Source organism: Archocentrus centrarchus, chromosome 15, assembly GCF_007364275.1.
Source record: "Archocentrus centrarchus isolate MPI-CPG fArcCen1 chromosome 15, fArcCen1, whole genome shotgun sequence".
Classification (NCBI taxonomy): Eukaryota; Metazoa; Chordata; class Actinopteri; order Cichliformes; family Cichlidae; genus Archocentrus; species Archocentrus centrarchus.
Window position 1 is genome coordinate 21,999,419 of NC_044360.1, and position 25,331 is coordinate 22,024,749.

Here is a 25,331-nt window from a genome sequence, read left to right on the forward strand (position 1 = left end):
TGTAAAGAAAATGATCCAGAAAAACAAAATATTCTGTGAGCTGCAGTTCTCTGGGTGAAAATCCCTTGTTGATACTAGAGGTCAGAGGTGAATGGACAGACTGCTTAAGGAGGCAGCAGCTGCTCAATTAGCCACTCATTACAACCTAGGTAGCAGAAGCAGATAGGCTAAGAACAGGAAACTGAGGTTACAGTTTAGATAGGCTCACCAAAATTGGACAATAGAAGACTGGAAATATGTTGCCAAGTCTGATGAGTCTTAATTTTGGATCAGAATTTGGCATAAGCAACATGAACACATGGATCCAACCTGCCTTGTATCAATGGTTCAGGCTGGTGGGGGTGTAGTGGAGTAGGGGATATTTTCTTGGCACACTTTGGGCCTCTTAATACCAACTGAACACGATTAAAACATCACAGCCTACCTGAGTATTGTTGCTGACCATGTCGATCCCTTTATCACCAGAGTTCCCATCTTCTGATGGCTGCTTATTAGCCGGATTATTTTTTACTCAGTGAATAAAGGACAAATGTTTAAAGGTAAACTCCAGTAAATTATAATAATTAACAGTGGATCAACCAAATAATAAACAATTAAATAATACATTAGACAGAGAGCAACAGACCAGAAAGTAGTAGACTAACTTCTGTCTTTCAGTGCACCTTATGTCGAGGACCGGCCACCGAACGTACAATTAGAACATCACCAATGTCACCATGTTCTGTCATTAATCTGGACAAGATTTCACTGTATTGATTAAATTAGAACATCAGGAAGAAGATGTGCCTATGACTGAGAGGAATCTGAGTCATGAAAAACCAGCCAGAACAAGACTGAATGAAGAAGGTCAACTCATAGCGCCCAGAGATTGTTTATGCATAGATAACAAGTAGTATAAAAATGTTTTGGTTAGACAGGAACACGGGCTCAGAGAGAGAGAGAGTGCACACTCTTGCTCTGAGTCCCCACATGGCCATGTGTGTATTTTTTCTGATTCCTTAATACAATAAATGTTTTACTTTTTTAATTAAAGTGTTTCAGGTGTCTTCCTTCACAAAAAAACCTGTTTACCTGACAGTTTGAACAACAGTGGTTAACATGACATGTCACAAAGCTCAAATCACTGGTTACTTAAATGTGACAGTGTAGGTAGCTCCAAAGCAAAAGGGGCTCCAACCCAGCACTAGCAAGGTACAACTAATGAAGAGGCCAGTGAACATGGATTGGCAAGGCTAGCCACCATAAACCAGTATTCACAGTAGACCAATTAAGATTGTAATAGCAAAACCCTGGTGGTATTGAACTGAACACAAATTCAGCTTTTATGTGCAAGTGACCAAAATTATTAGATCAAAGAGACATTACTTTGAATTCCTATATAAGGGGATGGTTGAACATAAACTATTATCATGGGTGATAGTTTGGCCTTAGTGGGTGAGCAGGCGACCATTTGCCACGTGGCTGAAATGCAGCTCGCCTGGGTTTGAGTCTGACCAGTGGCCCTTTGCTGCATATCTTCCCCTTCTCTCTCTCTCCGCACTTTCCTGTTAATGTTCACTGTACCGCTACACATTAAAGACAAAAATACCCCCCCCCCCCCCCAAAAAAAATCTTTAAAAAAGAAGCTCCTCATCAAAAATGCTGATTAAATACACATTTATTGCTGAATGAGCTCAAGGGAAGCACAGATATACAGAATATATCTGTTGCACAGATGGACCATCAGAAAGAATGATACATGAGTCAAATGCTGATATGACATTGTTACTCTTAATAGCTAGAATGATCTAAACTGAGGGAAAAAGGCAAAGCACAAAATAAAAACAAAACAAAATAAACAAATCACACTCACAAACATACAAAACATTCAGTGTAGTTTTGAGATGCAGAGACAAAGAAACAAGCAGCTTCTGTTAGAGCGCAGCTGCTTACAAACACAACCTCATCATTTGTAGTGTAGTGTCTCATTTATACAGACCTTACAGAGATAGTAGAAAGAAAAAAAAAATCATCATCACAGACTTGGAATTAGCAAAAGACCACCAGAAGTCACTGAAACCATCAGACTAACAAATGTAGATTGATATGCAAATTAAAGACAAGAGTACAGGGCTGGACACTAGTAAGTCTGAATACAGTATAAAAACTTTCAACTTCCAGGTTAGTGAGAGAACCGTCCCATTAAAGCTACTTAAATACAGAAGCACAATTATATTATTAACCCACCAGCAAAAAAGATATATTTAACTACATTCATTGCTTAGTGGAAACATGGAAATGTTAGTTAAGATGAGATTTTAGGAACTGGAAAAGATGCACAACTTGGACTGACACATTCAGAGATTTCAAGACAGCTCAGAGGTATAAAAATTAATACATATAAAAACTAAAATCACTTCATCATGACACAGAGAGCACAAGAATCTACAGTGCTAAACAATGGTCTTGTTAATACCATGATGACAGACCTATATGTGGTACAAATACACCAAGGTGTGCCCTTCTCTGTCATTCATACAAGTGGAAGATCAATTACTGCATATTTTTCACTGTGGTTTCAAAAGCAGAAACCTGCTTTTTCTTTCAAACATGATCCCATAATATGTGGCCAATGGACAGCAGTTGTGGTTTGTCTTTAATCAGCAGGATAGCTCATAGTGTTGCAGTGCAGTTTTCATTTTTAAAGTATTTTGATTAGAGTCTGTGTGTTTCTCGATCCAGTGTGGTGTGTTAGTGCATGCCTATTTATTCAGTGCTCACAGACAGCTGTGCGTTAAACCTGATTCCCTCGTAACAATTTGAGAAGAAACACAATGAACATATTTTCCTTTCTGGTTTCCTCCTTTCCTATTAAAGATGAGTATGACAACAAATAGAGCTGGACCTCAACCACTGTAACTGTTACACTCTTGTGCCCAAGATTCAGTGTTATAGAGAAGAAAAAAACTATCCTCAATGACTAATGGAATTTACAGTAAACTACCTACATGACAGTGCCTACATAAACATTGTAGAGGGCCTGACAGAGGGCTGAGCAGTGAGATGTTAATTGATATTACTCCTAAAAAAAAAAAAAGTAGCCATGTGAACCAAGCCCTAATTTAAAGAAACTTGCATGAAAAAGTAAACACACAAACAAAAAGAAATGAGAACACACAAAGAAGCACAATCAGCGTCATCTGTAACTGAGCTTCCTCTTAGTTAGAACATTCACAGGATCTCAGCCTGTAGTCCTCCTGCAGCAGCCATGCAGGGGTTTCTTTCCCCTTCTGGAGGCAGTATCAGTAGCAGCATTCCAACTGCAGTCCCAACAAAGGTTTAGACTTAGAAACTAAGATCATTATCAGTGTAGTGTGCCGAGACATGATTTCTCTTTTTCCACAGCTTAAAGGGGGTGTATCAAGCATGAAAGCATTTAAACCTCCATTCCTACCAATAAATACATGTCAAAAAAGCCTATTTTACAAATCTAGAGTTTTATCGCTATACAGTGTCAAAGCTTCCTGGAGTGTTTAGTAGTTTGTTTTTTTCTCCTCCCGGTTACAACTTTTTAAAATCTTCTATGGAACTGCAAGATTTATCTGAGGCCATCTCATCTGGACAGATCGAGCTATGCGGCATGAAGACTACTCCCATCCTCTCATGTTCCCATTCTCTCCTAATCTGATAAATTCAGGGGAAGCATCTAATGCAGTTAGCAATATTGGGAAGGGATTATGGGAAAAGCTCTCCACCTTTTGAAGTTGCGTGCCATACTGCAGTACCTTAGTGAAACTAGTCCTGTCATTCGAGTGCAATAACAATAAGGTGTTTTAAGGAAAAACAGGTAGAACATCACTCCCCTTACAAGACAAGGCAAATACTTCTTCATTTGTGCATTAATGTCTTCTTTCCATTGGTCCATAGAAAGTAACTGGGGTGTGCCTCAGTTGTGCTGGGGCACAAAGATGTTGCTACCCTTTCGATGCCAGAGTAGATTCCCTCTGCAGTAGGCACGCATAAGATGTGGCCTAGTGAGGCCCAGTAAAGGAAATGCGAGTCTTTGTGCGGCAGTCCATTTGTAGTAGACAGGATGCTTATGCTTAGGTTAGTGGAAGGTCCCCGAAGGAGGCTGAGATGTTCTGGAGAACCACTGGTTCAGTTCCTCATTTAATTCACTCATTCAGTGCTCTCCTCAACTAATACTTTGCTTTCTTCCTTTTTCCTTTTCCACGTGGTATCATTACCGCACTTCGTTATCAATTAGGCTGTCCTCACCAGACTGGAAGTCCTCATTTAGGCCATGGTCAACATTGATTATTTGCTCGTCTTGTGAGGACCCCTGGCTGTCGTCATCGCCACTGGCAGAACCAGCCTCATCTGAATTTAGCTCTTGTAGTACCTGAGCAATGTACTGTAGGGTGTAGGGGAGAGACAGAAATGAAACAGGGTATTACAGTTTGGTACTTAAATTATGATTCTATAGGTTTTACCATGTCTTGGGTTTTTGCTACTTTAAGGATATATTTTTAACCAAAATATATTAAACAAGAAGCATGTTGATTATGCTCTCTTTGCATAAAGAACATACTGATGAGTTACCGAACACAAATCACAAGGGAGTATTTCAGACATCACAAAAGGACAGTATGGTTTTTAAACACTGTAAAAAATGATCTGAATTAAAGTAAAGAAATTAAGTTTGACCTATTTCTCTAAAAGCATAAATCCAATTTAAAGTGGTTCATATTGTATTCAGTGTAATCAAGGTCTTAATAGACAGGTTTCTTAATAGATTCCTGTTTGGCGCTCTTGTGTACATACAGAGGTACAGATGTGTACAACATTTGTATTTTGATAGACAAGTTACATAATTTTGATTGTACAGCCTGCTGTAGGGAAGTCCTTCCTCATCTCATCCCATCCATAATTTAATTGTAAACCAACTGACACTGCTGCTCATGCATGACAAAGCTTCAAATAAAAATAATAATAAATCTGCAATAGATCAAAATGGGTTTGTAGTAGGGAGGCAGGGATATCACAATATTAGAAGAGTCCTGAATATTATTTGGTTCAAAAAGAACGCTAAAGACACAGGTCTTCTTTCAGTGGACGCGGAGAAGGCTTTTGATAGGGTCGAATGGCCCTATCTTTTTAACATATTGGAAAGGTTGAATTGTGGTAGTAACTTTATTAAATGGGTTAAAATATTATATAACAATCCAACGGCAGAAATAGTATCAAACAAAATATTTTCAAGGGCGATTCAAATCAGGAAGGGTTGTCGCCAGGGATGCCCTCTCTCTCCCTTACTATTCACACTAGCAATCGAGCCTTTGGCATCAGCTATTCGTCTCCATCCACGAATATCTGGGATCACGGTGGGTCCCACAGAGCACAAAATTTCTCTATTCGCTGATGATGTTATTTTATTTCTAACAGATCTGAAAAACTCAATTCCGGCGACGATGGAAGTGATCCAGGAATTTGGGAGAGTCTCAGGCTACAAAGTAAATAATACAAAATCCTCTATTCTGGTATTAAATCAAGGTGAAAGGATCAACCCCATCAGTGAGATTAAGCAATTTAACGTGGTGGAACATTTTGTATATTTGGGTGTTCAGATTTTCCCAGAACTACAACAAGTGGTCAAATCCAACTACGAACTCCTAATGAAAACAATAGCTGCCTCAATTAACAACTGGACATCTCTGCCTATATCCATATTGGGAAGAGTTAATGTCCTGAAAATGAATATACTTCCAAAGCTATTATACCTCTTCCAAAGCATTCCCCTGCCGCCTCCTCCTGAATTATACAATTGGCTGAAAAAAAACATTTTAGGTTTTGTGTGGAATAATGGAAGGTCTAGGCTTCGCCTCTCGTTGCTTTATTTACCATTTGATAGAGGGGGGTTAAAGTGCCCCAACTTTAAACTTTACTATTGGGCCACTCAACTAAGGACTATTATGTTCTATTTTGCAGATAAAGATAATCCTCATTGGGTAGAAATGGAGTCCCACAATTTAAGTCTGACTCTTCCATTGTTCATATACTCCGACACATTAAAGAAGTTACAGAAACACACTACAAATCCCATTCTGAAAAACATGATAAAAATTTGGCAGGATGTTAGAAAATACCTTGCGGAGCCAAACAACATATCCCAATTTAGCCCAATATGGGGTAATCAGCTGTTTGCTCCAGGTAGGGCAGATGCAACCTTTAGGCTTTGGGCACTGCAAGGTTTAAAAAGTATTGGGGACCTTTACCCATCAAATTCTGATATATTTTTGTCATTTGGAGAGCTACAAATCAAATTCAAGCTGGATAAAAAGCACTATTTCAAATTTCTTCAGATAAGAAGCTTTGTTAAAGCAAACTACAACAATCTTAACAAGCCCCCTCTTACCTTACTTGAAAAGTTAATGATTCGGAATAAATCAAGAAAGGGCATCATTTCAGACTTTTATAATGTCCTGATCTCCAACACATTAGAGAACTCAAACAATAAGCTTATAAACTGGAATTTGGACCTATCATCAAATATCAGTGAAAAGGATTGGGAAAGGGCTTTAATTAAAACTCACACAATGTCCATAAACAGCCGTCTTAGAATTCTACAATTTAAATGGCTAATGCGTATCTATGTTACGCCTGTGCATTTAAATAAATACAATAATAATATTCCAGATCTTTGTGTAAAATGTAACTCCAAAGGGACTTTAATACACTGCATGTGGGAATGTAGACAAATCAAAGCATTTTGGACAGAGGTGAAAGATATAATTGAAAAAATTATCTCAAAACAAGTTCCATTGGATCCTAAACTGTTCCTGTTAGCTTTATATCCTGGGGAACATAACTTTATTAAATCAGAACGTACCTTTATAGATATAAGCTCGTTAGCTGCAAAAAAATGTATTGCTTTGGTTTGGAAAAACATCAGCAGACCTAGTGCCACACAGTGGTTAAAACAGATGTCGTCTAATTTGCCGCTAGAAAGAATAACATATATTAGGAATTCCAAACAGTATCTTTTCGAGAGTATTTGGGGACCTTTCATTAATTATATTAAGAACTTAGACTTGACAGAAGGTTTGTTTGAGTTCTGATTTGCCGGAACCTGTGGTGTGCCATGTTGTATAGATGTATATATTCATATTTGACCAATTTGTAATCTGCTCGAATACCCCTGTCTTTGAGAAGCTGTGTTTTTTTTTTTTTTTTTTTTTTTTTCTATTTGTCTCTTTTTTCTTTTTTCCTTTACTTCTTTATTTTCATTTCTCTAAGTTGAGTAAAACTAATGACTACCATGTAATAACTACAAAGAGAACCCGTTCAGACAATTACGTGCTTGTATTTGCAAAGTGAAAAATCCTAATAAAAAATATATTGGTAAAAAAAAAATAAATCTGCAATAAATCTAGAAGTATTTAACACATCTTTTCCTTTGTTTTTTGCTTTCATGATCAGCTGCTATGAGCCTTGGCAGAATGTCCTCGATTTGACCATCTCTTGATGCTGAGGCTTGTGCTGACATTAACTGAACACACTGAATACATACCGCTGGCTTGTTGGCAGTAGGAGGACCCACTACATCTCCATTTTGTGCTCCATCTGTAACCTGGGTTTCAGTCTGATGGAGAAAACACATCCAAAATAAGTTGTTAAACATGATTACTGGTGTAAAATGGTAGCATGGATAATTTGGAAACTAATAAACAGTAATATGCTATAAAAACATCTTTTAACCTTGTAGTTGTGAGCGCTGAAATATTTAAAATATCCAAAGATGACGTGACAGAGGTAAATGATGATTGTGATGATCAAAACCACAAATGTAAACATGGATGTTCCCGCTGAAAACCCTGGAGGAAAGAAAAAAGGAGAGACGTTTATTTTACTGGCACTTGTGCTCCATAAATAAAACCGGCTATGTGTTAAGGACAACAGTGGCCTCTAGATGGAGCCCTCGTCTTACCCAAGCGAACAGTGGAGAAGAACAGAAGCCAAAAGAGACAGAGAATAGGAGCAGCCACCACTTGGTTGACGGCTCCAGAATGGATTTTCTTGTCCAGTTTTGATGGCAGATAGGCGTAGTACATGTTGTATCTGTCTGCGAGGTGTTTTAGCAGCATGTACATCAGCCCTGCACAGGGAACAGAGGCAACACAATCAGTGGAGGTAATCCAATTAGGCCTGTTGATAAGCCACTGTACAAAGAACAGAATCACTGTACATGTCCTGTACAGGTTTATCCTGCAGTAATTGAATCAGCAAAACAGGAGTAAGTTAGCAGGGCTATTAAACAGCAGAACTCACCAAAAGGGACTATGATTGGGCAGGTTATGCTGTAGGTCATGACCACAGTGAAGACACACATCATCCAGGCATAAGCTGCCCCAAACTGGAACTCATAGGCTTGGTGCTACAAAGAGACAACAAACAACTTAAAACATAAAAATTTTCCTCAGCAATATGTGGTATTTTTTCTTTGATTAGTAATATATGTATAAAAAGTTGCATTAGGTAGTCCTCATTGTTTGATTTTCCCAGCATGCTGTACAGACATACAACTAATAAAAAGGTACAGCAGCAGTGACAATGCCAGACCAGAGAAAAGATGCTAATATCACACCCACAATCACAACAGTTAATGGATATTGTGATTTAATGTATTACTTTAATCTAGTATGAGAATTGTCAGAAGCAAATTTCCAACTGGTTAATTAGCTCATTATTTCAACAGTATTCCAAATGCCCAAGAAAGAGAAAAATTTGGTTATTTTCAAATTAAGAGCATGAATGTGTATATTATTTATTGTATCTACTGAAACAATTAATTGCCCATTCAGTTATAGAAAAGATGTACATGTACTACATTAACTACATCAGGCTACATAAAGTCTTTAAATTTGGACTCAGTGAGTATGAACTCAGAGGCCACACTAACCCTTTTGACATTCCTTCTATCAGCTGCAGAGCGAGCCAGGCAGAGGCGGATCATGTACATGAGTAAACCAGGAATCCTCAGCAGGTCCATGGCATTACCAATGAACGCAGATGCTATGACATAGTTCACAAAGAACGCTCCATTGTCAGGAAGGAAAACACACCTAAAGTGCAAAAAAATAAATAAAAACCTCAGTATCAGAAATACTAACATAACTCATGCTCAACTTTCAAAATTATTGCAGAAGCCAGTTTCACCCCCCCCCCCCCAAAAAAAAACATAAAAAAAAAAAAAAAAAAAAAAAAAAAAATCACAGACATATATATGCATCAATCCATGACCATAACACCTTGCTGTTTACACTGTGCATTTGCCATCTAAAATTTTCACTGTGTTCTGCTTCATCCTACTGAAACCTCCACAGAAGTATACGACTTACTCAAATCGTACTGCAGCCTCTTGCAAGAAACTTTTGTCAAAAAACCACCGGAAGAAAACGTCCAAACTGCAAAGACACAAGAAATAAATCATCTAAAATATTTAGGGTGACAATTTTGCTTGTATTGTTGGGCAGAGCAAAATAAAAAGATGCTGTACCTGGTGAGTCCAAGGGAGGGCAACAACAGGACCATAAAAATCAAGAAAGTGTAGCATTTATGCATTGTGGTCCTGTTCTCTCCTGACCTATACAACCAAATAAAAGATGAACACATTATAAAATAATGGAACACACCAAATCATCTTAAACCTTAAAGTAAGACAACATAACTGTCAAATATTGTGGACTGCAGAGAGTGTTAAACATACCGGGTCCAGTGCCTTTCGAAGAAGGTCGAGTAGTAAACAATAGTAGGAAGTAAAGCAGAGAAAGACCACAGAAGAAGAGTGGGGAAGAACTGTGTGACGATTGGATTCTGGTGGACAGATCAGAGAGACAAGGACACGTTTATGCAATGAAACAGGTGAATTCCTGCACTTCTGTATCAGGATAGAGGCTTGTGATGGCTTGAAATCAAATGCTGACCAAAAAAAAAAAAAAAAAAAAAAAAAAAAAAGGAACGATATGCTTATAAATTCCAATTTAACTGATGGTATTCAAATTTGGGCACTCACATTTAAGTACTCCACTGGTTTGGTAACATTGAACTTGTCCATGGTGGTGATGATAATAGCAGGCGTGGTGAGAAAGAAGAGGAGTATGAAGAGGCTAATGTTGATTACAAAGCAGCGGAGCCACCACTTGAATCCTCCCACTGACAGATGCTCCCTGTGGGATAAAGGTTATATAACAGTTAGACTGACACAGTCTGATGACCTGCAGTTATGGACGCAGCTGGCCAGTAAATTGATACTGCAGTTTAAAAAAAACAACATACTATCTGGAGTGAGAAAGTCTTGTTTCTTGTTACATCCCTAGCAACCCTACTGTGGGTTTGCTGTGTGGGTGTGTTGTGTGGATCTCTCCCCAGTCTCATGTGTGGCCCCTCTTTCTGTGGAGCCAGTGAGCAGCTCAGTCCACTCAGCAAACAGACCTTGGCGTATATGAACTGAGAGATAGAGACCAGGACCAGAGCCTTGGCACTGAACTGTGTGCCAGCAGTTGCTCACTTGTGTGTGTGCGTTTTGATAAACTTATTGACTTATCGATTTTCTTTGACCCTTTCTGAGTTTTTATTTAGTGTTTCTTCTCATTCTTAATAGTAATTGTTGCTTGGCTGATTCTCTTGGAGTTTAACTTTTGATAAAAGCAAAATCTTAGTTTTGTTCCATCTTCCTTTTCATTCAGATACTTTTATTCTTACTTTCCCCTCAACTTCCAAGGGAATGTAATGGGACTGAATTGAATTAATCATCAGTTAAGACCATTACAAATGAACAATTACACATTTGCAACACTTGCGTGTTACTTAAAAGTGTTCTTACCAGTAAACATTTTGTGGATCAGGGGCATAGCTGACGGTCCAGTTGTGTGTGCGCAGTTTGTCGCTGAACAGCGAGCTTGTGGGCTCACGACGACACTGACAGCCATGAAACTTGCAGGCATTGAAGTCCTTTAAAATTCTGGGAACAGAGATCAGACTGGGTGATGAGCCGTAGAATGAATGAGTTAAAAAAAAAAAATGCCACAGACACACATCGAGTTTTTTTTACCATATGTAAGTGTACAAACATCGCACATGTATACATGTGAATAACAAAAATGAATAAATTAAATAAACAGAAAACACTAACAAGAGGAGCCTACAGAGAGTTTATAAAGTCTTGGAAAAGCAAATGTGTTTGGCACAGAAGTGCATTCAGATCATGATTCTGATTCTGAAATCTGCCAGACAGGACACGTTATCAAAAGACAAAATAATTTATAAAGTATACATACATCGCAGCTGCACGCTCGTCCTCAAAGGTGACAAAGGCCATTCCTAAAGGTTTCGAGTTCACCTTCTCCCTCTCCTTCCTGTATTCTTCTCTTAAGCGTGCCTCCAAACTGGTATAGAAGCTCACGGCCTCTTCCTAAGGAGGAAAAAACACACACACACACACACACACACACACACACACACACACACACACGTTTTTATGGTTTACATTTTACTTTTTCCCCCCTGAGATTACTTAATAACTCTGTTATTTACTTCATTTAGAACATTTATCATATCAGGATAACCAAGCATCTTTGAAAACAGAGCAGGACATAAGTTAGATACCAGGAAACTCAGACACCAGTTAGAAAGGCTGAGACATGGATGTTTTATGTTGTATTTTTGCATTTCATAGGATTCAACATGTGTTGATGTCATTTAGATTAAATTATTAATTCAGGTCTATTACAACACCAGAGGAGTACTACGAAGCACGTTCTTTGTATTAGCCGTCTCAACGAGGCCTGAAACCCTAATCAGAAATAAGAGTTATCAACCCAGAAACTTTAAACTTGTTGCATTTAAATAATATGGGCTTTTTAGGGCATTAAGTAACTGTCCCATAGCTTAATGAAGGAGAGATGGAAAACACATTGTGATGACTAAGTCAAAAAAGAAATTTATTCTAGTGATAACATTCATAACATTGAAAATGCTGACTTTAGGCCAAACCTATCTGATTGACCTTGCTACACAGCATACCCTTCATATCCCAGTAACAGCTGACAATGTCACACTTTAATAAACACAAAGACACAGAGCTTTGCACCGACAGATATCACAACTAAAACAAATATAAAAGCCATAAAATGCAACATTATGTTTAGATATAAGCTTGTAAACCAGTATTAGAAGTTTGCTGATAAAGTTATATCGTACTCACCTGTTCACACCCTTTAATGATACAACAGCAAAGGTGTCCACAGGGCTTTGGGTTAACCATGGTAACTATCCCCTTTGCTTTCTGGTCAACAAAGAATTTTTTACTGCGCTCTGCCTTCTTCCTGAATTTAAAAACAGCAATTAAGATTATTGGAGCTGAGGAGCCAATCAGAAACTTCTAAAATACACCTTAAAACACTACAAACAGGCAAATGCATATTTAGTGAAAACACTGTTACCTTTCAGTGCCGAGATACATCAATTTGGCAACATCGTAGCAGAGACGAGCATCCCGTACATGACAGCCATATGCTTTCCTGTGAACCAAGGGCAGGGAAGGAGACAGACTGGGTAAGTTTTAAAAAGCGCTGATCCATAACACATTCCTTAGAATATCAACAAAGTGACTGTACAGTAGATCTGTTGCACGTTACTATTGCATTTTTAAGTCAAAAACCTTTTATCATTTTTCTATTTCATTAAAAACACTTTCTGAGATCGCAATTAAGTGGGAGGCCTTTTGCAGTCTGGGAGCACACACAGGATTATAGTTAATACTATTTGGTCAAGTAGGCGTTGAGCCAAACACCCCCCCCCCCCCCCCCTTCAATCCTGGAGCACAGTGGCACATGACTTGCTTAATGCTGCTCATCTGCCTTCTATTATGGAAAATTACACATATAGTCCTGCGATTGTCTGACTCCAAACATAAGAACCATGAAAAGGCAGCTTTTAACAGAAAAGAGAATGGCTCTCATATAACTTATTACATTTACTGCAAAGCTTGCTGACATGGCACGAAATTACTGCACAATTTTTATACACAGAGAAATTTAACTATTATGGAGACAAACTGTGGAGCCAGTGATAAAAAAAAAAAAACCTCAGAGGAATCCTTACTTAAAGTGTTCTTTTATCTCCTTCTCTTCTGCATATTTGTGGATCCGATTAATGAATAAAGTGCGCTTAACCTATGAAAAAGTGAGAAGATCAACAATTACTAATACCACACAGATTTGTGTGCACAGAAAGAATTGTTCAAACTCCCATTTTCTGAAACTGTGCCACCCACCAGGTCATCCTCCTTGTAGTGCATTGTGGATGTGTGCCGTCTCATGCTGTACACAGTGAGCAGCAGGTAGAGAAATGCGAAGATGGTGTGCAGCCACAGTAGTGCATTACTTGGAAAATAGAAGGTTAAAAAGGGATTTAGTTACAGTGTTTCAAATTAAACCAACCAATGTAATTCTTTTAAGTAAGAATTACTTAATGCTGGATAAAGGAACACTGTAACTCACTCTGGTCCGAGATTTCCTATAGTGGTTCGCCCAAAACTGTAGGCATTGTTTTCTGTAGAAAGAAAAAAGGAGCAAGACAATCACTTGATTGAAAAGCTGACTCTGCCCACGTTACAGCAGGAAAATGTAGATAGTGGTTTTAATTGGTAGAACAGTAAAAGGATCTTTTTACTGCTAATTTCCAAAAGACATAAAATATGCTTTTAAAGAGGGAAGCACAAACCTACATTTTTTTTTGTTTGTTTGTTTGCTTCTTTTTTTTTTTGGGGGGGGGGGGGGGAGATAGTGGTGGGGGGTGTATTTTTAGGGCGGGTGTCTATGTAGTACAGAAGGTTGCCAAATGGAAAAACAATAAAAAAGTAAAAGACACACCAGCAAGAACAAACAAAACAGTGATCAGGCAGCATCAAACTGGTCCAATATTTACAGCAAAACTGAAAAGAAAAAAAAAGAAAATGTACACTTCTAAGGTTACTCTTAATTGAATATCAGCTCACCTAGCAGATTGCCAGAGAAGTTCACTGGCAAGATGATGCCAACAGAGAGCACGCCAACCACTACTAACAAGCCAATGATGTGGCGCTGGAAGGACAAGTAATGTACCGCATCATTGCCACACTTCGCAGCGATCTCATCATCCCTTTAGAAAGAACACGGGACAAGTTAAGAGCAATTCAGGACAGAGAAAATCTGCTACTTTTTTTATTAACAATAGGCTGTAAGCAGGTGGACTCACTTGATGCGGAATATGGAAGTGAGCCACTCACAGAACCCCTAAAGAAGAATAGCATATATTTCAAGATGTTGTCCCAGTTTTCCTATGGCTTGTTTGAAAGGTTATCATATTTTAAACTATACAGCAGCAAGAGCATACTCACTGCGTCTCGATGTTCAAACTCCAAAGAGCTAGAAACTGAGGTGAGGCGCTCATAGCGTTCAGGCGTGTCAGATGTAGTTGGAGAAACCATACTATATGCAAAAGACGCAACACATATGTAACTACCAAACATCACCACATAGCATACAAGGTTGTTAGCTCTATGTGTCTCAGGACAAAGGGTTTACCTTCAGTATGGAAAAGGTAATGACACAAAACACTAAACACACCCTGAAATGAACTGAAGAGATTCACCCCTGTTAATGCTGTGTGGTTCACAGAGGATTTAAGCTGGTAAAAGTGTAAACCTCAAGAACAATCTCTGCAGTCACATCTCATGCAGTGTTAGGAGGTAAGAGCTACATGTTAAGTGCACCATCACTGTCAGAAGAAAGGTTGCAATAAACATTACAAGGCAGAAACCATTCACAGAGGAAGCAACAGAAACCCAGTAACGATCCAGAGGCAGACATGGGGAGCTGTTCCAGCAGAGCCATTTGTATTGTTGGATAAAACACAGCATGACCCCTTACCATTTCCCATTTACAAATTTAACTGCACTCCCCTGGGAGGTGATGGCAATTTATTTTGTACATATCATTATAAAGAGGACCCAGACTCTGCTGGAATTTTAAGATTTATTCATTGCTTAATACTATACAAAGGGATGACATCACCAATCTCTGATGGAATGAGGAGAGAGCCTTAGGGTGGAATTATCAACACTCCTCTCCCACATTTTTGTGAGAAGCTCATGTCAGGTCTAGTACAAGAATTACACTGTAGGTACGTTAGGGCCTGTCTGTGAACAATCACAGATCAAGGAAGTGTTATATTTCCTTGTAAGCGACCTGTCTGTATGTTCATGTGGTGTGCTCACACAGAAGAAGCCTGTGCTTCATAAATGGGTCAATACACAGATTAGTAGATCTGATTAGGACAGTAGGAGAGGACAGGAACACCCAACAGCAGAAGCACAAGAGTGACAAGGAGAGGGAGAACAAGTAGGAGCCCGGCACTAGGAAATGCCTGCAGGAGGAAAATGCCAAACCATCAAGAGTAAAAAGAACATGACAAACCCACTGTGGCCTGGGCAGACAAGAGTTATGATTTAGGTTAACTTCAGAAAGGGAAAAGGAAAGAAGAAAAGGCAGTGAGTCTATGGTAAGGAGAGATAACATACGATTCCTGTTCTTCCAGACGACTGTACAATGTTTCCCTCCTTCTTCTAAAAAAAGAAACAAAAAAAGCAAATCAAAGCCTTCAGCTTAGTTAAGAGGAAATCACTGTTGGCAAAAAAGGGTACTGGTTTAGAGAAAATCTGGGTAGGCTTATTACACCACAGGTATACCAATGAAGGTTTCTCTTCACACCAGGATACATTATCTAGCCATATACATGTATTTAGAGCCTGGGATGTAGTAACTAACAGCTCTAACAAGACAAAAACCATAAGTAATCCCCATTTTGTATTGTCCAACTTTCCTGGAACGGTAACATCCTCTTTTCAGAACTTATAAAAAAAGACAATGATCTAAAGCCAGCACAGTGTTGTGGGACAAACAGCTACATTTCCTGTCTGTTACAAAAGTGTTCCATGCTGCCACCCCCTCCCATCCTCCCACCATGCTGCAACCCCACTCTCTGCTCACATGCAGCTGTAAAAATAGTGTAGCTGCAACATCCCACAAACACAGCAGTGGGACATGGGTAGTGGAGCACTGTGTCATGTACCTTCCTGGGTTCACAGTCAAAGAGGTCTGAAACCAGTCTCAGTAATTTAATCAGGCCTCTTGTTTCATATTATCATGTAGCCTTAAGAGTGGGGAACTAGAGTCCTCGAGGCTTAGATGAAGGCAATGACTTTGAGATAAACTGGGGAATGAGCTAATGGGGGTACTTGAATGGATGACAATTTAATCATTTTTGCCTCTTCATCAATTTCAGGCTTTTTCCATAAGCAGTCTGGCCTTATAATGTCAAAGTGCACAAACAGTGTATAGAAGTGGCAAACAAGATAATCTCAGACTGCAGTGTTGCTTTTTAAAGGGGAACTGCTGAAGCTTACTTCCTGTCTGGACTACCATCCTCGTGAAGTCTGCTTCTGTCAGAGAAATAAACCTCCTTTTCTGGGTCAAATAACATCCAAAATGAACAGATGGCAGGAGCTAAATTATCACTGTTGGCCTAGATGATATCACAATTAATAATTTTACACACAAGTCAAATCTCAGTTTTTAGGTTATTAGCCTACTCTATTAGGTTATTCAGATTACAGAGTTGAAACTAGATTGAAAACAAATTTTTAAAAGTTGTTAAATTTAAAAATAATAATAATCATCATCATCATCATCATCAATAATCCTGTGGAGAGTCTGATATCACAACACAAAAGAAAACTATGGAAAGGTGAAGTCAAACAGCATCAATGAGTTGGAACTTGGTCAGAATACTAAATAAACAGCAGATAAAGAACACTGGATAAACAGCAGAGTGAAATCTCTTGCAGATTATCCAGGCTATCTGTGCCCAGAAACACACAACAGCACAATTTTACTATTTTAAAAAGGTAACATTAAATGGTAAATGGTAAATGGACTAGTTCTTATATAACGCTTTTCTACTCAGTATGAGCACTCAAAGCGCTTATACAACCTGTTTGCATTCACCCATGCACTCCCATTCATACAAGCACTTCCATTTTTATGAAGCTAAGTACTTTAGTTAACTACCATTCACACGCATACATACTCCGACAGAACGGTCGGAGAGCAACTTGGGGTTAAGTATCTTGCCCAAGGATACATTGGCATGTAGCCTGGAGTAGCCAGGATTCGAACCGCTGACCTTCCGATCAGTAGGTGACCTGCTCTACCTACTGAGCTACAGTGTACAATTCCACTGTGTACACAGAAGGCCAAAGTCTGGCAAAAGCCCAAGCTGCTAGCACCTACATAACAAACAGGCCTTCTGTGAAACCTTGGTTCAAACCCCAGCAGCAGTTTCTCTGTCTGCTTTTTCAGTTTTCCTGTAGAAATCAGGCTTGTTGTTTGCCACTTTTTAAGTCACATATTTCTCCTAATATACTTCTATTTAGAACATTATGTTGAGCACAAAATACAATATAACCATGAGTACCAGTCTTCAATAGCAAAAATGTCTAGGATTACATAAGTGTAATACAATGAGTATCAAGTTAGTGATTTAAGAATAGATGATAGTTTAGAATGGTAAAAAAATAAATAACCTTGGTAAAAACTCAATAAAGACACCCTGCAGACAATGTTTTCAGTCAGTGTTATCTACCAAAAAACACTCAAAATATCCTTCAGCTCTGATTAACATGCTGAATGAATTCCCTCAATAACTAAATCAAATGCATATTGTTAAATGATCATGTTACATTACCCAGACTTATGTAGCAAATACTGAAGGCACATGACTAACCCTTACCACTAATGTGAATCCAGCAGTTAACATACATGATGGATTTATTACAACTAATAAATCAGTGAATGACAGCCCTAATGTTCTAACTTCCCATGAATACTATTAAGTTAGAATTAAAGCTTTGTTGTTGGATTGGTCCAATCTATCAGACCAGTGTGGTCTTATTACCTGTCGGGGTCAGTCACTAGAGCGAGGCGCCCATAGTCCCATGCCACTTTTCTCAAGATAGAGAACACAAACAGCAGGCCCTAGAAAAGATAAACAAAACAGGTCAACTTTTTCAGTACCTTTATTTACATTAGAGGGACCTACTTAGTAAAAGTTGTGTAAGTGCTCTGGGTGTTCATAGTTTAAAACACCTTCCTGGAAGCATTTTTTTTATCTCAGTTCTGAGAATTGTGAGGATGGCACAACATTAAAAGGGCTCGCATGTCCTGATGAGAATAGCTTCATGACTTATGTAAAAAGGTGCTCATAAATAGTAACACAGTAGTCCATATGACTGACAGAAGTACTCACCAAGAAGCACATAAAGTCAAGGGCAAGTACAGTAGGCACCCCACCAAAGGGCAAGCCCTGGAGTACTGTACTCCTAATTCGAGCCGAGTAACAATACTCCTTGGTTTCATTGGGCGCCTTTGTTGGCGACAGTGACGTGCAGCTCACTCTCACCCCCCAGATGGCTATTATTAAAATCAATACTTTCTGCATCACTGCAGCATGACAAGGACCTGTAAAAAAGAAAAAAGAAATTTTTTTTACAATTACATATACTGGAATTGTTGGTCACACTGTGTCACAGTTTTTTTTTTGTTTGTTTGTTTTGTTTTTTAATTTATTGGCCACAGCAGCTTTTTGTTGGCAGTAGAGGGAGACAGGAAATGGGGAAGGATACAGGGGAAGACATGCGGGCAAATTGGCGACAGGCCGAGACTCGAACTCGCGCTGCCCGCACGCCATGCGGCATATGCATGTGGTCGCCTGCTCCACCACCGAGCCACCCGGGCGATAAATTACCAGAAATGGAAAGGAGACAACCAGAAAGGCACCGTCACAAGACAATGAAATAAAAGCTTTACTTCCCATTTTACTGACCCGCTGGCATTTCTGTCTCATCATTGGTCACACATGTTGACGCTGTTACTTTTGACTACACAACATCTGAAATGCTGGATTTAAAGAATCACACTTTCTGGCCCATGTTTTTACCCATGTTTACCAGCAACTTCCTTCCTATTCCAGCAGTCACAACAGCAAAGAGACCAACACTGGAATCCCACTGGAGAATTTCTTTCTAGCCAACACAGTGCACAAGCAGTGTAATACAAATGTCCAGGCAGGGTAATGCATTCCAGAAAGAAACAATCAGGTGACTTAAGATGCTGCTTAAAGGCTAATGATAAAAAAGGCTGACAAAAATTAAGTGCAAGAGTTGTAATAAATTATATGAGAAATCTATTGTAACATTCTTACCCAAACAAAAAGCAAGAGGCCTAATGATTTCTGCATTTTACTGCAAACATTAGGATTCAAAGTGAGTTTAACTTTTGTTTCCCCCTGATCTGGCACACAGAGATGAAGGCTTACTCCAGAATTCCTAATGTGAACATTACTGAACCAGACAGGGAAGGTGTTGGACTGGGAATAAATGTAAATTACCATTAAAATTTGCATCAAATATTAGGCACAGAGCAAAAGTATTGCCTAGATAAAACACTATTCCATCCATTCGATTATTTTTATCCTCTCGTGACACTTTTACATCAGGAACCCCTGGACCTAACAAACTCTAGAGTCGCCCTATAACTGAAAAACATTACAGCATTCTGGCTGGCAGATGCAATGCTAATTAACAGGCTAGCACATTTAGAAGATCATTTCACACATACTAACGACAAGGCTGTTCTGGCGAGAGCTGGAGAGGGCATTTTCACTGTTGGACTGCTATAGTTGTGCCCTTCTGCCCACTATTATCAGCAGCAACCACAATGCTGCTCATCTGCCCTAACACTAAGTCATTTATCCGCTCCCTGGAATGCTGTGACTTCACTGAAGAGGGACGTAGCTGGAGCTGAACAATAAGCCGATAGACACCGTGGAGTTCAACTGGACCGGTCTCAACCCAGTGAGGACACAGCGCACATGCCCCTGTGCCTTCAGCAATGCTGAACCACTGTGCAACACTAAGACTGTTCAACATGTAACAGAACATATTGTAACACCTGGAGGTACACACTACATATTATAATTGTGTGCATGTGTGTCATCATGTCTGTAAACATGATAGCTTGAAAAGTGTTGATGAATTCTGATAAAACTTTGTAAGTCAACTTAATGACTTATTTGTAGAAAATTGATGAAAAATTATTCTCACAAGTGTGGTGTGTATTGTCAACATAAAGAAAATACTGCATACACATTTAAAACAGAATTGCACATTGGACCTCTGACCTCTCCAAGGTCAAGAGATTGATCTAAAGGTCAAATTGACAATAATGGTATATAGAGCTATTTAAAACTATGTTTCTCACTGACACTGTTTGTGTTGACAACAAAGATATATAAGGAATGACATATAGGGATTCTAAATATCACGTTACTTTGGACCTCTGACCTCTTCTTCAAAGTTAAATAAGGTCAAACTTTCATAAAATGTTTTAATTTTAAAACTATGCTTAAAATTCTACTGCCTTTATTTGTATTGGCAACATTTAGGAAATTATACTGGTATATGGGATTCTAAATATCACATTATACTTTTCACAACAAAGTGAAAAGTTCACTTAAGGACCACTAGCATAAGAAATAAAGGGCTTCTGATATGCTGAGAATATACAGTATGTGCATTTACTAAAATGTTAATGCAGGGTTACCTTTTATTTCATGAAATCAAAAGTAAAATAAAAAAGTCATTTAACAATCTCCTACTGAGTTAGGAATTTCCATTTACCGTATTTTTCGGACTATAAGCCGCTACTTTTTTCCCACGTTTTGAACCATGCGGCTTATAGCCCGGTGCGGCGTTTCTGTGGATTTTTCTTTAACCACCAGGGGGCTCTTTAGCAGGATATGAATCATGGGACGTCAAAGTTGGAAATCAAAGAAGAAAGCGCCAACAAGTGCTAGCAGCAGGCACAAAAGAGATTTTTTTCAAACTCCCTCATCATGGAAACCACAAAAAGAACTTCCTATGATGCCGCTTTTAAGTTGAGGGCTATCGACCTGGCACTACAGGAGGGAAATAGAGCCGCTGCACGTAAGCTCGGCGTGAACGAATCAATGGTGAATTGACTTGTTATAACTCAAATTTGGGGTTGTCTGTCCCCCTCTGCTGAGTGCCGAGTAATTGTGGAAAACCGAGAGCGGCGGAGATACCAGCGGCTTATAGCCCGGTGCGGCTTATATATGTACGTTTCCAGTTTTTTCCAAAAAATTTGTAGGTGCGGCTTATAGTATGGTGCGCTCTATAGTCCGGAAAATACGGTACTCATCCTTACTGATCACTTCAAGTCATAAAATAGTCTGTCCATGCTGTTTAAGATATACCCTCAGACATCCAATGAAGCACTGTGAGGACCCAAAGCTACAGCTTATGTTTAGTAGTTCATGGAAAATCCCTACCTATTTGCCACACAACACCACAACAGAATATGTCCACATGAATAACAATAGGTACAGTGGAGTTTTCATCAAATGCTGTTTCTGTTTCTCTCTAAATAGGGCACAATCATAACTTATCTGTATGCAGCACTTATTTCCAGACCATCCTGTGTTGTTTAATAGACATGTGTGGTTTCTGCCCTGCAGGCATGTTTTGTTTGACTGCTCTGTTAGTCCAGATAATATTTCCTCCATATGATTCAAACAAAGCAACTTTTCTTTTGTACCAAAACTTGTAACAGAAATCAATTATAACGCCCCCACATGAAGTAATTTTATGGCACATTTAAGTGGGACCCATAGAAATTCAGCTCCACTGTACTATTTTTTTAACCAGTTTTGTTGATGTAATGTATAAATTGCTGTCAAATAAGTAAACAATATGTATGTTGCCCCCCCCCCAAATACCCATTCCAAGCCAGAATCGATCATGATAAAGTTTAAGCAGAAGGTTAACTGTCTGAATGAATGATAAATTAATCAAGATGATATGCAATGACCTCACATTTAATCTGGTTTAGTTTACAGTATTTCCTTCACTCTGAATAACACCAATGAAAAATTCATTAAATCAGTGACACGTATACACCCTGATGAAAACGTGTGCTACATTATCATTTAAATTTAATTCTATAATCAACCCGATTTCTCTATTACTTTAGTATTGCAGCAAATATCAAATCCAAAGACTTGTGTTGATTTTATACATTACCATTTCAATACCTCAAAAATTTGAACAGCACCATCATTGTGTGATCACGGCATGAGTCACCATTGCATAAATACTGGAGCACCTTTCCACCTGATGCCAGTTGTCATGGTACCATCAGGCTCTCTCTAACTACAAATAAATACGAAGGGGGTGAAGGTAGTGGGAGTGAAAGACCAAAGCTTTTCCATTTGAAGCTCAAATGAAAATTGACCCTAGACCGCGTCAATTGTTTGCAGCAGTGCTTTGTTCAATTTCTTGTGATACTATAAATATCTAATAAGTCAGAAATAACCACAGCAAAATGTCTACCATGACAAATGAGATGAAAAGTCATTTGAAAAGTGAGCCACTACTTCTTTAAACATCCTGGTGAACAGGCTTTTTTTCTGTGCTTTAAAAAAAAACTGGGTGAGGTTGTAGATTAGCAATGTGTTAAGCAACACTGACTTACTTCCCTAACTAAATGTAAAGAACTGGTTTTGGTCAGCTCAGTATGTTACTTATGTCATCAGATAATTCAAGTCGAAAACTGTTATTATAGGAAAGCCAAGTCTACAAAAACTGTACTTCCACATGCATGTCTCCAAAAAAAAAAACAGTGATTTTTTTTAGGGGTCAAAGCAGTCACTTTGTGACTCAGTGTAACACCAACACTGAGCGTATACAATAGAATACTTCTACTATATGTAATCCTGAGTTTCTGCCATCAACTTCCAAACACTTTGTGATAAACTTATCAGCAATGTGAAACTAAATAGCAAAGAATCAGTGCACACCCTGTAAGGAAACTGCCAACAACACCTGGCAGAAATAACGTTTCCACATACGACTCTTCATCTATTCAAGTCCTGCTTTTGAATCCATTAGGCCCTTTGTTTTCTTTGCAATCAAAACCTCCTTTATATTTTAATGACTTTGCATTCTGCTCCAAAACAGCAAACCTTGCAAGAGTTTTCCAACAATGCTGATGGTGAATAATGCAGATTTGCACTTATTTTAATTGTTAGCCAGTAAATCATTGACAGACGCACAAAGCCTGAGCTTTATCACAGATTTTGATGATGTCAGGCTGGTTTCATTATCTCCTCAGGTATCAAGTCAAATTAAAATCACATTAAAAAAATAAATACATAGGGGGGATTAGGGAACAATACATGCTGAAATTCAAATAAAATTTCCTATAATACTGATGTTCATTAATGGAAATACAAATCTGTATTTGCTGGTCAAAACTCTTTACAGTGAAACTGCATAAAGTCAACAACAAAGATAAGATCACATACTAACATTAATATTAGCTAGACAACACATTATAGTTGATGCATATTATTAAAAGACTATTATACAGTACAACACGGGGGTCTTAGAGTTGGATAAATCCAATGAATTAGATTGTAAAATTAATCCAGTTACTGTAATTGAATTCTACCTTTTTAAAAAAAAAAAAAAAAAAAAAAAGGAGTAGCCACACCACTGAATTTATTTAAACTAATAGGACCACAAACAGCCTGTAACTACTCATCTTACCAGATTTCTAAAGCTGTAATGCTCTGCATAGCTGTGTGGTGGTAGTGAGGTTTAGTGCAAAGGTAAGGTTATCCATTTCAGTGTCATTATTAATTCAAGGCTGGGCAGCTGGTTGTAGTTTAAGGCGTGACTTCGAAATCAGACTGAAATTTACTTTTATGTTTATTTTTCATTTAATGGAAGCAATTACTAATCAAATAAACTTTCATTTAAAATGGTCAGCAGTGGACAAAGCAGACAAAGTGGTTAGTAAAGCATTTAGAAAGGACAAAAACTGGTGGGGCCCTTTGTTTTGCAGTGCCTCAAACTGATACTACTACTTGGGAGGTTTTTCCCATCTATGCTTATTCATGCTACTGCACCACGCTAATAAGCCTGGGAGCTGCCTATGCTTTCCCTTACAGGCTACGCACAAATAAAGCATTTTGTTTAATAGCCACGCCACGACCAACCATCAGCCCATGTCAGAAAAGCCAGCACACTTTATCCTTATAATATGATGCAATTCTCTCAACACAGCAAAACACTTTGGTAGATAGCTGAGAAATGAAAGGAATGAATGATTTATTATCTAAAGGAATGGCAAAATACTGGCTTTAAACACGGAGCTTAATGGCACGACTGCAAGTTAAAGCTTCATTGTCTACTGCGTCCATGCATAAGCATTCTCTCAGCAGCCATGCAATAATCTGTCACTCGAAGTATCCTGAGTTAACATGACAAACACCCTGGCATCTCTCCATTGAGCCACCCCATGGTGAAAGGAAAAAATGATTATAAGCCGAATGACCGAGCCGAGCAGCAGGCTTATTTTGGGAGTAGCGTCAACAGGACAGTTGCAATAAAACCTAACTTAAAGTTACTTTAAAGACCAGAATAACAACTTTCAACGAGATTAATTTTGTTTAATAACTTTCATGAGCTGTGTAAACAACTAGCTCACGCTACAGTTGAGGGTTGTTAGCCTGACGCTTATAGTAACGGGATGTTTACTTGGGTACACCTGTTTACTTATTGTTTGACAGGCGCTTACGATGGGCTGTCGCCACTATAAAGGCCAAAGTGAAACATTTTTTGCTGCGAGATACTGATAAAATATAAGTTAACTGGTAAGAAAACCGGCTTACCTTGATATGCTACGCAGCAGGGAAAGAAACTTTAACAAACTGCTAAGGAGAGCTAGCAGTCAACTCAGCTAACGTAGCGCCCCGCTGTAGCAAATAACAGACGGAGCGTGTCCAACATCTACAGACTGTCAGCTGATTTAAATCCACTAACCGTGTGTCCGCTAACGACCAGCTAACTACCAGCTAACGATCACCTCAAAGTAGCACGTCGAAGTGTCAAGCTAGCTGTCAGTAAGAACACAAAAGTCGCTGTTGCAGTCTGGGAGCCGGTTGAACAACTACCGCTAACTCAACCAGTTAAACGGGGGACAGCTCGGTTTAGAGAGCGGCTGACAAAGAAGTAGATCACCTAGACAGAGTCGCCATAAAGTTATGGACAGATACAGATGAGCGGCTCACCGTGTCGCTTCTATTCTCCTTTATTTCTACAATACGACTAG

The 25,331-nt window shown here is 38.8% G+C and overlaps 1 protein-coding gene across 2 annotated transcripts; it reads right to left on the minus strand.

The window, feature by feature from the left end:
* Positions 1-1,639: 1,639 nt before the first annotated feature.
* tmem63ba (transmembrane protein 63Ba) lies at positions 1,640-25,201 on the minus strand. 2 transcript variants are annotated; one of them, XM_030748531.1, is made up of 24 exons: positions 24,892-25,201; positions 18,385-18,596; positions 18,034-18,113; positions 15,599-15,643; positions 14,417-14,507; positions 14,275-14,312; positions 14,036-14,178; positions 13,539-13,590; positions 13,313-13,421; positions 13,141-13,211; positions 12,480-12,557; positions 12,242-12,362; positions 11,316-11,449; positions 10,862-10,999; positions 10,052-10,205; positions 9,746-9,852; positions 9,536-9,622; positions 9,378-9,443; positions 8,939-9,101; positions 8,308-8,413; positions 7,967-8,134; positions 7,738-7,853; positions 7,550-7,621; positions 1,640-4,393 (listed from the first exon to the last, which is right to left on the minus strand). In XM_030748531.1, the coding sequence occupies exons 2-24, from the start codon at positions 18,574-18,576 to the stop codon at positions 4,223-4,225; spliced, it is 2,502 nt and encodes an 833-aa protein (XP_030604391.1). In that variant the 5' UTR covers positions 18,577-18,596; positions 24,892-25,201; the 3' UTR covers positions 1,640-4,222. The 2 variants fall into 2 exon arrangements, with proteins under 2 accessions (XP_030604391.1, XP_030604392.1); XM_030748532.1 differs by lacking the exon at positions 15,599-15,643 and having other exon boundaries at positions 24,892-25,200.
* Between the last annotated feature and the right edge of the window lie 130 nt (positions 25,202-25,331).

Bases quoted from the DNA above. Each gene is read 5' to 3' on its own strand.
- tmem63ba (XM_030748531.1), bottom strand. From the start codon at position 18,576: ATGCAGAAAGTATTGATTTTAATAATAGCCATCTGGGGGGTGAGAGTG. The intron at 13,422-13,538 runs GTGAGTTACAGT...CTATTTTCCAAG, and splicing joins ATAGGAAATCTCGGACCAGA to TAATGCACTACTGTGGCTGC. The intron at 11,450-12,241 runs GTGAGTACGATA...TTTCCTCCTTAG, and splicing joins TCATTAAAGGGTGTGAACAG to GAAGAGGCCGTGAGCTTCTA.